We start from the raw sequence: 15,552 nt of genomic DNA on the forward strand, positions 1-15,552 counted from the left end.
TCTGCGTGGATCTGGCATTTCTACCCCATTTTGATGCCTTTCACCTGTTAGAACACATTTTATTTATTTATTTATTACATTTGTACCCCGCGCTTTCCCACACATAGCAGGTTCAATGCGGCTTACATAGTAACTAGAATTACATAGTCTTGTAAGAATAAATATTACAAGCTGAGAAAAACATAATAGTGAGGTTTTAGAATAAATGAATTGGGTATGGGAAGGGATTGGGAGGGATATGGTAGAAGAGAAAGACTAGGGGATGAATATAAGGAGATATGGGGTCTAAGGTGTAATCTGTGTCAAAGTCAGTAACAGTGTCAGAGCAAAGTTATATGGGTGGGCTGATAAGCTTATGTTGGGTCATTATGGTAAGCTTGTTTGAAGAGGTGTGTCTTCAACATTTTCCTGAAGGGTAAATAGTCGTTAATTGTTCGGATATATCTAGGCAGAGCATTCCAAAGCTGGCTGCCCAGAAAGGAGAAACTGAATGCATAGTAGGTTTTGTATTTAATTACTCTGCTATTGGGAAGGTGTAAGTTGAGGTAAGTATGTGAGGACATTGATCTGTTTCTGATTGGGAGGTCGACCAAGTCATTCATGTAGCCAGGGGATTCTCCGTAAATGATCTTATGAATCATTGTATAGACCTTGAAATTAATTCTTTCTTTGATGGGGAGCCAATGGAGCTTCTCTCGAAGAGGTGATGCGCTTTCAAATCTTGACTTGCCAAAGACAAGTCTGGCTGCCGTGTTCTGGGCAGTCTGAAGTCTCTTCAGGACTTGGGTCTTACATCCTAAAAAAACACTGTTGCAATAGTCTACATGGGTAATAACTGTAGATTGTACCAGGTTCCGGAAAGTGTCCAAGGGAAGATATGATTTCACTCGTTTCAATATCCACATCATATTGAACATTTTTTTCGTGATGGACTTAGCGTGGTTATCGAAAGCTAAATGGCTATCTATCGTTACTCCCAGGATCTTTAGGCTGTCGAATATGGAAAGTTTAATATCAGGAGTGCTGAGAGTAGTCGGGAGGAGTGAGGAGTATTGAGAAGAAAGGACCAAAGATTCAGCACAGAAGTAGGGCCTAACGTTCAGCACCATATATAAAATTTCTACCATAAGTGGCACTAATTGGAGCATTTATGCATGGGTAATTGCAGATGCCAGTTATAGAACTGTCTTTTAACTATTCTACAGTGACACAGATTTTCCTTACTAGTTTAGTAGGATTATGTGCCTGCCTGTCCGCTCGTCAGCAGAAGGGCTCTCCCCGGAGAGCTTAACTTTTCCATTTTGTGCCAGAGCTGTAGAGGGAGAGCTGGGTTTGAACCCTAAGCTGGCCTGACTTGCATTTCAGTGCTGTGTAATAGGTTCCTATGTAGGGAATGCAAGTAATAAAAAGGGTTATGGTTATCCATCCATTGTGAGCGCCTAAGGCTCTTTGGAATGAGCTCACTTTAGAAGTGTCTGACTGTTATTTTAATGAAATGCCTATATTACAGAATCTCTCTCTCTCTTCCTAGACAGCTTGTTGAATAAGCGGCGGATCACCCAGCAGCAGAATCCTATTCCAACGATGGATAGATGACTCTGTGCAGGACGCATGCCTGCAAGGCACTACGTTCATACACAGGAGAGGGAGAAGCTGCTGCACCCCCTCATTTTCCTCCCCCTCCTGAGATACAGATCAGATGTGCCTTTCCTATACACTCATCCCTTACTCCAAAGAAATCCGGTACAGAGAATGAAATTGCCATCACGGCCATTAACACTTCCCAGCATAATCTCACGCCATCCTTTGCAAGCATATCTTTCCTTCACTACAGCTCAACTTGCTTATGGTGAGCGTGTTTAGATGGTGCTTTAGAATAAGCAGCTTCTTCACTCTGATAAGCCACATGGGCTTGGTAGCATCTTGGTAGGTGCCACTTTCAAATAGGTCAGAATTACTCGCACCAAACTGACAGGGCAGCTAAGCTGCTGACACCCCTGAAAAAAAAATATATAAAAAACAGTCTCCCAAAGTTGCTGCTCAACCTGCATTTTTAACTACTGGAAAACTTATTATGCATAATGTTGTGTGGGTTGAGTTTTACTGGACATTGTCTCTGTAGAATCAGGGGGGTGTCTTCTTATCTTCCCCCCTCAGCCCATTTCTTCTCTTCCCCATCCTCTGTTTCTGTGATAAAACACTGTCATTCTTCCTATCTCCTCAGCTCTTAACCTTGGGGTTATCTTTGACTCCTCTCTCTCTCTCTCTGCACAGATTACTAAAGCCTGTTGTTTCTCTCTATCTGTAGCATCACCAAAATCTATCCTTTCCTTTCTGAGCACACTACCAAAACCCTAATCCACGCTCTCCAGTGGCGTTCCTTGGTCAGCTGCCACCTGGGGCGGTTCGCCACTGCGTACTCCCCCTCCCCTGGGTGCAGCATCATCTGTCCCCCCCCCCCCCAGGTGCAGCATCCCCCTCCCGGATGCAGCGTTCCTCCTCCGGTTGCATCACAACCCCCACTGGTGCATCACTGTCCCCCTGGCGCCCCACCTCCAAGACCCCCCCCAGGTGCATTCTTCTTACCTGCTGGGGTGCTAGGAGCAGCCGCTCGGTTGTTGGCTCCACAGGTTCCCTGCTCCCTCTGCCCCAGAACCGGAATTAACAGCAGAGGGAGCAGGGAACCGGCGGAGCTGACAGTTGCACAGCTGCTCCCTGCACCCCTCCTGCAGCGTGGACCCGGGGCGGACCGCCCCACCCTTGGTATGCCACTGACACTCTCATCACCTCCTGCTTAGATTACTGCAATTTGTTTCTCACAGGTCTCCCACTAAACCATCTCGCTCCCCTTCAATCTGCTCAAAATTCTGCTGCATGATTTATCTTCCACCAATGCTGCTACACTCACATAACCCCTCTGTTCAAGTCATTACATTGGATTCCTACCATTTCTATATACAGTTCAAATTCCTCTTACTGACTTACAAGTGCATTCATTTTGCAGCTCCTATTGATCTCTCTTCTTTTATGTCTCTCAAACCCCTCCCCAGGAACTCTATTTATCAGGTAAGTCACTCTTATCTGTGCCCTTCTCCTCCACCACCAACTCCACGGTCTTGTTCTTTCACCTTGCTGTGCAGTACACCTGAAATAGGCTTCCCGAATCAATACATCATGTTCTCTCTCCGGTCCTATTCAAATGCAGGCCAAAAGCCCACGGTTTTGAGGCTGCTTTTAACACTTAACCCCTTATTCACCTATTCAATATCCATGTTGTTTTTAATCATTTCCCATGAAACTCCCTAATCTCGTATTTGTCCTGTTTTACTTCTTTATTTCTTGCATTTGATTTACCACAAATATATCCAGTATAGGAGATTGTTTGTCTGTCTTGAACAGACTGTCACTTATGCGTATATGAATAGCGCTGTGTACATCTATTAGCACTACAGAAATAAGCAGTTGTACTTCTGTTTGGTTAGCTAGGTTAACAGCAGGCTGGAGGTCTAGAGTGCAACCTATGTGAGTGGTATTCTGTCTCCGGACATCAGTGAGAAAATACCACCTCTTCACTAAGGGAGGTGAGTCTCCATTTCCAGGAAAGAGGAAGACAGGTAAATAGATGCACCTTGCTCTGCCTGCTCATACTGAAAAGGAACAGGACCATTAACATGGAGGACTTTTAGGAAGAGATGACAGATCAGGTTTGAGTCTTGGGTTTCACAGAGCAGGTCAGCGATTGCAGAGCACTTTCGCCAGCACTCGCAGGCTGCTGCAGCTTTATATAGAGCTGCTGGCAATGGTGTTGGACAGGTTATGGTACAAGTGCATTATGGGATACATGCATAACTGATAGGCTGCATGAATAATTTAGTCAGGAGTATTAATTATGCATTTGCTGCTCCTTGAATTATGGCCCCTCACTCATGACCAGCGTGCCTAAAATCTTTATCTAACAGACCTCACGAAGAACTTTTTTTAAAAAAATATATACCAGGACTAATACCGGTAGGACTTACTGTAGCAGGACTTGCTTATCTGCTCTTAAACTAGCTGAAATAATTTTCCTACACTTTTTTCTGACTCCAATTTGTCCTTAAATTAGCCACCCTTATTTTCTATTTAACTCCTCTGACCCTATCTTACTCTTCTATATGTTCCACCTCTGCTTATGCTCTATGCTGTGTATTGAAGATGTTTTAATGTGTATTGTGTTAACAGTTAAGTAGCACATTATGCCATAATATGTATTGCTATTTGAGCACGTTGTCTATTGTCTATGCTTGGCTTATTCTTGCTGTACACCACCTGGGATGAATTTTCTTCAAAAAGGCAGTAAATAAATCCTAATAAATATATTCACGCATCACTCTGAGGTTTTGTATGTATGTATATATATTATATACACCCCCTAGCTTCTATCCATTCTTTAAACAAAACATTTCATTTCTCTAGTAATAGGAATGTTACACCAGCAGTGAAAACCTTTAGACTGATCTGTTGGATTTTAAAAGTACTGTCAATCTTGGCTCTAAAAACAATAGCGAAGGACTATTCATCTCCTTCTGGGATTAATAGCAAAATATAAAATATTACAGCTGACTGCAGAGTAAATTACCTGAATGAATTCCACCTCATCTAGGTTTGCTGAAAGCAACATGGGAGGGGAGAGGTGGGGGAAGGGGAAAGAATGAAAAATGGTGAATAGAGACAGAGAGCGAGAGAGAAGGTGAGCAACAGTGAGAGTGGAGGCGACAGGCTGATCAAAGGAGACACAAAGAGAAAGGGGGAGAAAGACAGAGACAGAGGAAAGACAAAGAAAAGGATGACAGAGTAAAATATGGGAAAGAGAAAAGGAGAGAGAAATGAGATCTGACAGAAAGAAGGTATGAGCAAAAGATGCAAACAGAGTGAGACAGAGGGGAAAAGGAATAGCAGAAGAAAAGATATAAGAAGAAAGACAAAAAAAGAGCAGGAAGGGTAGGCAGAGCTGAGATCATGTCCAGGTCATAAAGAGCCTTCGCTATTCTTTTAATCTCTCGTGTATTATTTGCAGTATACAATGTGCGTAAATAAAAGAACAAGACAGGAATTAACTTGTGTCATAGAAGATGAGTCCAGAAAAGCACTGCTGGGTCCAGCCCATATGCTTATTTGGACCTACATAATATGCTGTCTTTGCTCTTATCTTGTGGTCTTCTCCCCCTCCCCCTTCCTGCACCACTAAGGTCCCTTTGTGTCTATCCCATTCATGCTTGAATTCTGCTGCTGTTTAGGACCCTCTTATCTTGATCATTATCTGCAGCTACTAACATATTCCAATTATGATGGTGGTATCTAGATGTGGTGAGCCCTGGCTCTAGTACAGGAGTTGAAGAACAGGACTAAAGAAAGATCATTTCAGGGGCATTATTACAGCAACTTGGCTCTGAGCCATCCAGCGTATGAGATGCATATTCAGAAGGGTTTGAACAGAGCCTGGGGGCAGGGAAAGGGATGGTCCTATGAAGTGGAGCCTAAAAGGGCAATTCGATAACTAGGCAACTGTGGTGAGGTGCTTCTTCGCGGGCATGTATATGCACATTAGCACCACTGATGTTATGGATAGCATGAGGAGGGATCTAGCAAAGCTTGAAGAATGGCACAGAATTTGACAGCTAAGATTTAATGCTAAAAAATGAGGGGGTCATGCATTTGGGCTGCAAAGACCCGATGGATTGGTACAGTTTAGGGGGTGAAGTACTTTTGTGCATGAAAGAGGAACAGGACTTTGGTGTGGTCATATCTGATGAACTTAAGTTAGAAAAGGCAACATCAAAAGCCAGAAGGATGCTTGGGTGCATAGGGAGAGGATTAGCTAGCAGAAAAAAGGAGGTGGTAGTGCCTCTGTATAAGTTTCTGGTCAGACCTCATTTAGAGTACTGTATACAATTCTGGAGAAAAAGATATAAGCAGGATGGGGTCAGTCTGGAGGTTGGCTACTAAAATGCTCAGTGGTCTTCATCGTAAATCATATGTGGACAGACCTCAATATTTCAATATGCAAACTTTGGAAGAAAGGCGTGAGAGGGGACATATGATAGACACATTTAAATACCTCCATGGCACAAAAGCACAGGTGATGAGTCTCTTTCAATTGAAAGGAAGCTTTGGAATAAGGGGGCATAGGATGAAGGTGAAGTGGTGGAGACAAAGACTGTATCTGATTTCAAGAGAGCTTGGGATAAGGACATTGGATCTCTAAGGGAATGATAGGGAGTGCAGATGGCATGGATGGGCAGAGTAGAAAGGCCATATGGTCTTTATCTGCTCACATTATTCTCTATTTCCATGTAAGCGCTAGTCTATAAGGGCATGTGTAAGTGTTATAGTGCAAAGTTGCAAGAGGCGTACGCATGGGCAGAGCATGGGAGGGGCATGAGTGGACTCCCAGCTACACCCATGCCACATTAAGACAGTTCTAGGGCTCATGTAACTGCGGTCGCCTAAAAATAGGTGCACCAATACGAGTTGCACTAGAATTTATATCAGAATCTGGGTGTCCAGATGCCAGTATGAAAGAGGCCTGCCACCAAATGGCATCAAGGCCCCTACAATGAGGTGCCTGCTTATAGAATTTCACCTAAACTGCAGTGCATGGGTTCCACCCTGTGAGCTTTGGACACTCTGAGTAATATGATTAGAGTGAAATGAACCAAATCATCCACTGACTAGCTTTCAGTCAAAACAGTGAGACTTCACTGCTCAGTTTCCAGTTGTAAAGCACATGATCTGAGCAAGCAGATAAAGGTCCGTATTATACTTTGCAAGATTTGATTCTACTGGTGATATCCAGGGTGAGTAGAGGGTTAGGCTATTTCACTGGAGCACTACCTAGTTTATAAGAAGGGACTCTCACAGCCCATGAAATATTATTATTATTATTATTATTTATTGCATTTGTATCCCACATTTTCCCACCTTTTTGCGGGCTCAGTGTGGCTTACAATAGGATATGAATAATAGAAATACATTTGTTACAATTTGGTTATGGATTACATTGTGCAAAGTTATACGAGACATTCAAATATCAAATTAGGAATATGTAACCTAATTCAACAAGGGGTTCTCAAAGCCCATAGGAGCTCCTTTCAGCACTTACAGAGCATTTGGCGTTACCAGCAAAGAAACTGTGGACAGTGCCAGATAGAGAGTTCCTCCCATATCCTCCAACAGGAACAGATGCATATGTCTCCCAGAGAAGCTAGTTGTCATGGTGCCCACAAAGTTCTCAATGATGCTGTATCCTGGAAGACAGACCTATCCATTCAATTCAATTCAATTCAAAGTAGGTCTTGTATACCGTTAATATCCCCATTAAGGGTTTGGTGCTGTTTACAGCAGGTGAATCAGTCAGGTAGAGACCGGTGCAGGGAAAGTAATCAAAGGGCTGAGCGAGGGGATAATGTGAAGATAAGAAGGTAGCAGGTATCTAGTGGGAAGCTTTGTGGCGAGATGGTGTAGTGGAAGGTTAGGGGGGAGTTTTCAGGAAGAGAAATGTTTTTAGCTTCATTCTAAGCTAAGGTAGAAGTAAGTTGTCTGTCCTGATGCAGTTGGTACGAGATTCCAAAGAGTTATTCCGGCTACAGGGAAGAGCGAGTTAAAAATTTTGCGGAATCTAATGTCCTTGAAAGACAAAGAGGGTAGGAACAGTTGATCTCTCAGTCACTTGGACTGGGCCAGGTGTAGTGATATAATGCTAACCAGTAAGTTGGAGGTGATGCCGTGTAGGATTTGGAAGATTTATTTATTTATTTATTTATTTGCTGCACTTGTACCCCACATTTTCCCACCTATTTGCAGGCTCAATGTGGCTTACAAAATATTACAACAAAGTATACACATTATAGGATAAGAATTTCAGAATACAGATACGGATGGGTACATAGAATATCATAGCAATCATATTAACGGAGTAATAATTTTACAATTGTTACAAATAAGAGTGCATAAGTAAATCATATTGGATTGGAAGTGGATTGAAAGATAAACATAACATAATGATATCAGGACAAGATATAATATTCAGTCATGAGGATGTAATTAAGATGAACAGATAGGAGGGTTCCTTAATAGTTGTAATTGGAATAATTAGGGAGTCATATCGTTATGGGGAATCTTTATTGTACGCCTTTATGAATAAGTAAGTTTTTAATAATTTTCAGAAGGTTGTCAGGTCATGTGTTGTTTTTATGGTGGTCGGTAATTCATTCCATAATTGTGTGCAGGTGTATGAGAAACTGGATGTATGTACAGACTTGTATTTAAGATGATACAGACAGCTTTGAACTCACTTAGAGACTCACAAATACCAGTCCATACATGTGATGAAGTCAATCATAAGTCAATCAGCCCATCTCTTATGACATGGATTTTCTAGCCCAATAGCCAGTCTGCAGCAACAAGTTGCTCACAAGCCTCTTCTAGCCCCTGGTTGAACTAACCCCGGATATTCAATGCCAAACAATGCCCAGCTCCTGGCATTGAATGACCGCCGACTTGGAAGTTAACCAGGCTCTGACCATTATTCAAACCAGAGCCTGGTTAACTCCTAATGTTATGTGGTTACTTAGGGCCCCTTTTACCAAGCTGCGGCAAAAGGGGGCCGGCGCTGGTGTCGGCACCTGTTTTACACGCGCGCCAATGACCTATTTTACCACAGCTGGTAAAAGGGAAGGTCTTGCTCTCTTGCAGAAAATGGCTGGGTGGTAAGTAAAGCACTTGCCGTACAGCCATTTCAGGGGGGAGCCCTTACCGCCACCCATTGAGGTGGTGGTAAAGGCTCCTGCACTAACCCTGTGGTAACCAGGCAGTGTGCGGCACTGCCCGATTACCCCAGGGTACAGTCCAGCACTACAAAAATAAATACAATTTTGTACAGCCGGAAATGATGGTGCAGTAGGGGTGGGAAGTACTTCCGGGCTGCTGCGGTAGCCTAGCAGTACTTCTGTTATAGGAAGCATTAAGCCCGCTTTGGACTCACCGCCGCTTAGTAAAAGGAGCCCTTACCTGGTAGCAGCAGCGGCGTAGCCAGACTGGCGGGAGGGGGGTCCAGAGCCCAAGGTGAGGGGGCACATTTTAGCCCCCCCTGGCACCGCCGACCCCCCCCCCCTCGCCATTGCCAACTTTGCCCCCCTCCCATTGCCAACCCCGTCGTTGTCTACCTTTGCTGGCGGGGGACCCCAACCCCCCCCCCAGCCGAGGTCCTCTTCTTCTCTCAAAAGGCTTCCTTCTGTTTCTGATGTCCTGCACATTGTATGTGCAGGATGTGAGACTCACGTTGTACGTGCAGGACGTCAGAAACAGAAGGAGGCCTTTTGTGAGAAGAAGAGGACCTCGGCTGGCGGAGGTTGGGGTCCCCCGCCAGCAAAGGCAGGCGACGGCGGGTTAGCGGCGGGAGGGGGGTCGGGCAGGTCGTCGGCATGGGTCCAGGCCCAAATCTATGGGGGCCCAGGCCCCCCTGGCCCCACATAGCTACGCCACTGGTTAGCAGATTAAAAATTGCCACTAACTGACTAAGTTTCTGCTCTGCCCTAACTCTGTCTCCAAATGGCCTACAAACTAGCTGGTTTCAGCATAGGCAGTTAGAGGGGATATTCAGTGCTACTATATGGTTACATGCCACTGAATATCCCTGGATAGCCCCACATGGCCAGGAGCCTCTCCTGGCTGTTTAAATTGCTTTGAATATCTACTACTTTTTTTATTTTTTTAAGATCCAAAAAATGCCCAGCCGTCATCTGCTGTGACAACTAGAAAGTGGTGAGAAAGGTAAACGAAAAATGAAGACTAGAGAAGACAGGACTTTTTTATTCATTCAGGGGAATAGGGGGACTGCTTCGTGGACTCAGTGGGAGTGAGAAGGTTGAGGCTCTGAAGTGGCCAGCTGGAAAATTAGGCTGGATCAGTGCGGCATAAGAGAATGTGTGGGACGCCTTCTCCCCAGATTCACTAGTCAGAAAGCGCTGGTGACTGAGGATGGGAGGAGGTGCTATTTCTCTACTATGGTAGGGGAGGAAGGGAGAAATATTATGGAGCCCAAATGACCTCTGTTAAACCTGCTCCTATCACATCCAGCAGCTGCCAATAACCCAACACAGATCCGACAAAAACAAACAAACGTTTTCAGGACCCATACTAAATGAATTCTAATTATGTAAATAAACCATTCATAAATAGCAGATTTGTTAACTAATTAAATATCAAGCAAATATCATTCATCCTGCAACCCTCAGCTGATTGTTTGCTCTGCAATTACCTGAAGTTTTGCTAACTTAGAACATAATTAATTTCGATAGTCAGAACTTTCTTAATTTGGGTAGACATAAGATCCTCTTGAACATGCCCAGACTTAGCACTCCAGAAGCCCCAGTACCCTCACTAAATCACCCAGTACAAACAGGGGTCAGATTGATCAGGCTGGGACAGACCTGCCTACTGGTGATTCACAAATAGAACAACAGTGTCATCTATCACATCAGGCCTGAACATTTCCACTCTCTTAGTCATCGGTCAAGTAGGAGCCATAGAGGGAGGCCAATCAGGACCGGTGTTAGACAAGAGGGAGAGGGCCCAAAGCTTGTCTGCCTCTTTCAGCTTCAGGAGGACAAGGAGCCCCCTGTGATATGGCAATTTCCCTGGATTCTACTGGGGGGCAATCCATCTAGAGTATGAAGAGAACCTAGGTGTTTTTTAAGAGGCATTAGACTACTCAGGAGGTGAGGTGTAATCTGACTGAGTGAGACGTAACCTAGAAACATAGAAAAAAGAAGGCAAAGACCATATGGCCTATCCAGTCTGCCCATTCATGTCATCTACTATTCCTTCCTCTCCATTAGAGATCCTATGTACATGTCTCAAGTGTTCATCACCTCCACTGAGAGGCCTTTCCATGAATTCACCACCCTTTTCATCAAGAAGTATTTTCTCAGGTTGCTTCTGAGCTTGTCCCCGTTCCCCTTCATGCTATGCCCCCTCATTCCAGAGCTTCCAGGTACATGGTGTTTCATATATGCCATGCAGCACAGGAGCTGGCAATCTTAAAATCTGAACACAGGAAGGTTAAATGATACGCTCAATGTACTGTCCTGGCCTCATCTTTACATGCTGGGTGACCTATACCAGCAGGTCCACTGGGCATTGCAGTTCCTCTCTTGCTAGGAGTGGGCTAAAGGTCATGAACCCCTTTATTTCCACTTCTACCCCCACATTGAATCTTCTCAGCAAGTGAGAAGCACAGGTGATGAAACCCAGAACAGCAGCTCTAATCATGCACAGAGGATAACTTTTGTAAAACATGTGCAATAAATTGTGAGAGATGTTTCACATGCAAAAAAAAATCCATAGCAAGTATATTTTGCTATGTAATGCATCAGTGATCGAATGCTTGTATTTGTCCTATTTAATCTGGCGTTCCTTTCCTATTTTGTGCTTTTTATGTAAACCACCTAGAGCTATGCTCTAGAGTAGGCAGTATATCAAGATTTTATTAAACATAAACATGGGGAGAACTTCTTTACACTTCAGGCAGACCTGCCAAAACCAGAAGTATAAGGTGACCAGGGAACCCCACCTTACAGCACCTTCTGGTCTGCCACCCTGTGGCATACAGGGCTGCTTTATCAGTGAACAGGGGAAGTCAGGGGACGCCACTGAGAAGTTAGATGCATGGACTAGGAGAAGAGACTGCAGAAGAGAAACCCTATGGTCCACCCCAGTCAGTACCCAAGGCATGTTTTACAGCACCTGCAGGCTATGCATAAGAGGTGTGACAACAGCAAGTAACATTCCATAGCAGGCAAAGCCAGGAAAGCAGAAACAGCCATGGCTCTCTTTAAGTGGAGTGGAGGAGTAGCCTAGTGGTCAGTGCAGTGGACTTTGATCCTGGGGAACGGAGTTCAATTCCCACCGCAGCTCCTTGTGACTCTGGGCAAGTCACTTAACCCTCCATTGCCCCAGGTACAAAATACAGTAAGTACCTGAATAGAATGTAGCTGCAAAAAACCTCAGAAAGGCGGTATATCAAGTCCCATTTCCCATTCCCCTTTAAAAACACTGCCTTCTTTAATGGTACAATAACATGGAAAATGTACCACAAAGGTCATTCAAAAAGTGCACCTATAGCAGCCAGGAGCATCTGCGTTAGCACAGTGCAAACTAGATGCAAGACCTGCTAATCCTCTGCAAAGGCTTCTATCTACCTATCTTCCAATGAGTGCAAAATTATTTTGCTATCGGAAGCTATGTTACATTTCCCACAACCAGCCTCTGACTCCCTCCATTACAGTGTGGGCTGGAATACATGCCGGATGACATTTGCACCATTTAACTGGCCAGGAACAGCTCCTAGCTGGTTAAATAACACTTAGCCAGCTAAGCGCTAATATTTAGTGCAGTGACGTAGGAAGGGGGCAGGAGGGGCGGTCCGCCCCGGGTGCACGCGCTCAGGGGGTGCTGGCCCCGCTGGTTCCCTGCTCTCTCTGCCCTGGAACAGGTTACTTCCTGTTCTGGGGCAGAGAGAGCAGGGAACCAGGGGGCCGACGCAGCTCCGAGTGACGTGCACTCAGGGCGGATCGGCCCTCCCGCAGGTAAGAATGCAGTCCGGGGGGGGGTTGCGCTCTGGGGGGGGTCGTGCCATGCTGCACCCGGGGGGGGGGGGGTGCGCAGCGGCGACCCGCCCCAGGTGCCATTAGCCCTCGCTATGGCACTGATTTACTGTGGAATAGTTGGTTGTCTCCGCTGAATATTAGTGCTTAGTGCATAGGGAGAGATTGTATATATGGTACCTAAAAAAGTGGCACTGAAATCGGTGCTGACTAAGCGTATTCTATAATCAGTGCCTTGATTTAGGTGCTGATTATAGAATACACTCAGTTGATATCTCAGCACCTAAATATATGCGCTTCCATTTACAAGAATAAAAGCGTGACATAAATCTCAGTGCATTGATTTAGGCACACTGGGCCATATTTTATAATTAGGTGTGTAAATTTCAGAATGCTAGTACTAGTAATAAGCTGAAAAAATGCTTAACTATCGCAGTCTTATTCAAATGCGATATCAAATCAATCAATTGCACTCCTTAATTTTGTTAAAAGTGGAGAGAACAACCTCAGTAATCAAAGCATGGCAATCGTATAAAATTTAATGCGAGCAATAAATTGATTCCATTCTTTTTCATTGGTCTGAAGTCTCCACTTGTGTGCAGGCAAAGACTCTAAACGGGAATAATATATAACCCATTGAGATAATATTAGGCAACTGCTTGAGTAGTAATGTTACTTAGCTTTCACAACTTCGCCCAACGGGGCTCTCCGTTTCACTATTGCGATTAGCTTCCCCAGAATGCCCACAAAATGCCCATTTTCCCACCCATAACCATGCCCCTTTTTGCCTGCGCATGTTAGAAGTTTGGCATACATCGTTACAGAATACATTTAGCAACTTATAAGTACATAAGCATCACCATGCTGGGCAGACCAAGGGTCCATCGAGCCCAGCACCCTGTCACCGACAGCGGCCAAAAGAACAAGTAATTTGTCCCGCCCATCCTAGAAATAGTGTATTATTTCCTCGTCCATTCAATAACATTCTATGGCTTTTTCCTCCAGGAAGCCGCCCAAACCTTTTTTGAAGTCCCCTAAGTTAACCACCTTAACCACTTTTTCCGGCAGCGAATTCCAGAGTTTAACTACGCTTTGAGTGAAGAAAACTTTCCTCTGATTCGTTTTAAATTTACCACACTGCAGCTTCATCGCATACCCCCTTGTCCTAGTATTTTTGGAAAGCGTAAACAGACGCTCCACATCGACCCGTTCCATTCCACTCATTATCCTATAGACCTCAATCATATCTCCCCTCAGCCGCCTTTTCTCCAAGCTGAAAAGTCCCAGCCTCTTCAGCCTTTCCTCATAGGGAAGCCTTCCCAACCCCTGTATCATCTTTGTCGCCCTTCTCTGCACCTTTTCCAATTCCACTATATCTTTTTTGAGGTGCGGCCACCAGAATTTAACACAATACTCGAGGTGCGGTCACACCATGGAGCGATACAATGGCAGAATAATATCCTTATTTTTGTTTTCCCTTTCCCTTTCCTAATGATACCCAACATTCTATTTGCTTTCCTAGCCGCAACAGCACATTGAGCAGAAGTTTTCAACGTATCATCAATGATGACACCTAGATTCCTTTCTTGGTCCGTGACTCCCACCGCTGCTTTGCCTGCCCTGCTCTCTCTTCCCCTCACATTGGGCATGCTCCTTGTAGTGAAATTGAGCATGTTCAGCCCACTCCCAGCATGTGCCATATTTTTGTAGCACCAGTGCTTACCCAGTGCTAATTGGGCAGCGCTGGAGCCCTTACTGCCACCTCAATGGATGGGGGTAAGTGCTTCCCCCTGAAATGGCTACGTGGCAAGTGGTTCACTTACCGCAAGGCCATTTCTTTTCCAGCAAAAAAGCCATCCTTTGATCCGCTGTGTTAAAGGGGGCCTTGGCGCACATCAAAAACATGCGCGGATGCTAGCGCAGACCCCTTTTACCGCAACCTGGTAAAAAGACCCCTATGAAATTTAAGTGAGCATTTGCCATACTAGACACCATACTAGCATTTCTGCATGTCAGTATGCTCATACAATATGTGCATACATGCTAGTATTTTAAGCAGATATGTGTGTAACGTGCATATAATGCGAGTGCCTAGGTTATAGAATTGCTCTTAAAGTGGATGAACATCAGAACAATTAGGAACATTGGCTGAAATTGTTTTGTTGTTGTTAGCACAAGCACGATGACCTGGGGCTGCTTCGCTGTCTTTTCTCACAGGATTATGCTGTAAACACAGCAGTCAAACTGCTATTAAATGTCTGGAGATTCAACCTTGTCATTCCTCCACTAGAAGGCTAACACTGGCACTCTGTTACCTTTAGGATTAAATTCCAACTAACGTTAACTCATCAGACCTTTTATATTAGGGTATACCAGGGATGGATCCCTGCATAGGCCCAGAAGGTCAGGGGGCGGGGGGGGGGGGGGGGGGGAAGGAGGGTGCTTCTCATTATCAGCTTTGCATTATCAGCTTTGCATTACAGCCTAGCTGTACAATCCAATGGTTGTGTTTTTCAGGAATGTGATAAATCTATTTATAAACTCTGCTGAAACCCTGACATTTACCATTTATTAATGCTCGAGTCAATTCCCTATAACACTAGCAGTAACCTGGTGTTATACACGCACTTGTATAAATTTAAAAGACTTGCACAGCTGCATGTATATTGTGTTCCTTGTGTGATGGATAGTATTGGTAGTTTCAGCCGGGAAGAGCGGGGGCTCTTATGTGCTAGTTGGTCCAGGGGCCCACAAATTTGTGATCCGTCTCTTATCCTGCTACCTGCCTGACCTCTTCTTCTTTGAAAACGGAATGTACTCCTCATTCAGCCTTTGCATATCTGGCCCCAAGATCAGACCCCTTTCTACCAGTCTCAGGTCTGAGATACCTTTAATAAATGTACGTCGG

General features: G+C 44.6%; 1 protein-coding gene across 1 annotated transcript in view; it reads right to left on the reverse strand.

Moving 5' to 3' along the window:
* NCAN (neurocan) overlaps positions 1–7,254 on the reverse strand; it is a 143,296-nt gene extending 136,042 nt beyond the window's left edge. The window contains exon 1 of the mRNA XM_030219917.1: positions 7,142–7,254. Within this exon, the coding sequence (XP_030075777.1) occupies positions 7,142–7,254 (113 nt within the window). The remainder of the gene's footprint in view (positions 1–7,141) is intronic.
* Positions 7,255–15,552: the final 8,298 nt, after the last annotated feature.

This window comes from Microcaecilia unicolor, chromosome 11 (genome assembly GCF_901765095.1).
Source record: "Microcaecilia unicolor chromosome 11, aMicUni1.1, whole genome shotgun sequence".
NCBI classification, from domain to species: domain Eukaryota; kingdom Metazoa; phylum Chordata; class Amphibia; order Gymnophiona; family Siphonopidae; genus Microcaecilia; species Microcaecilia unicolor.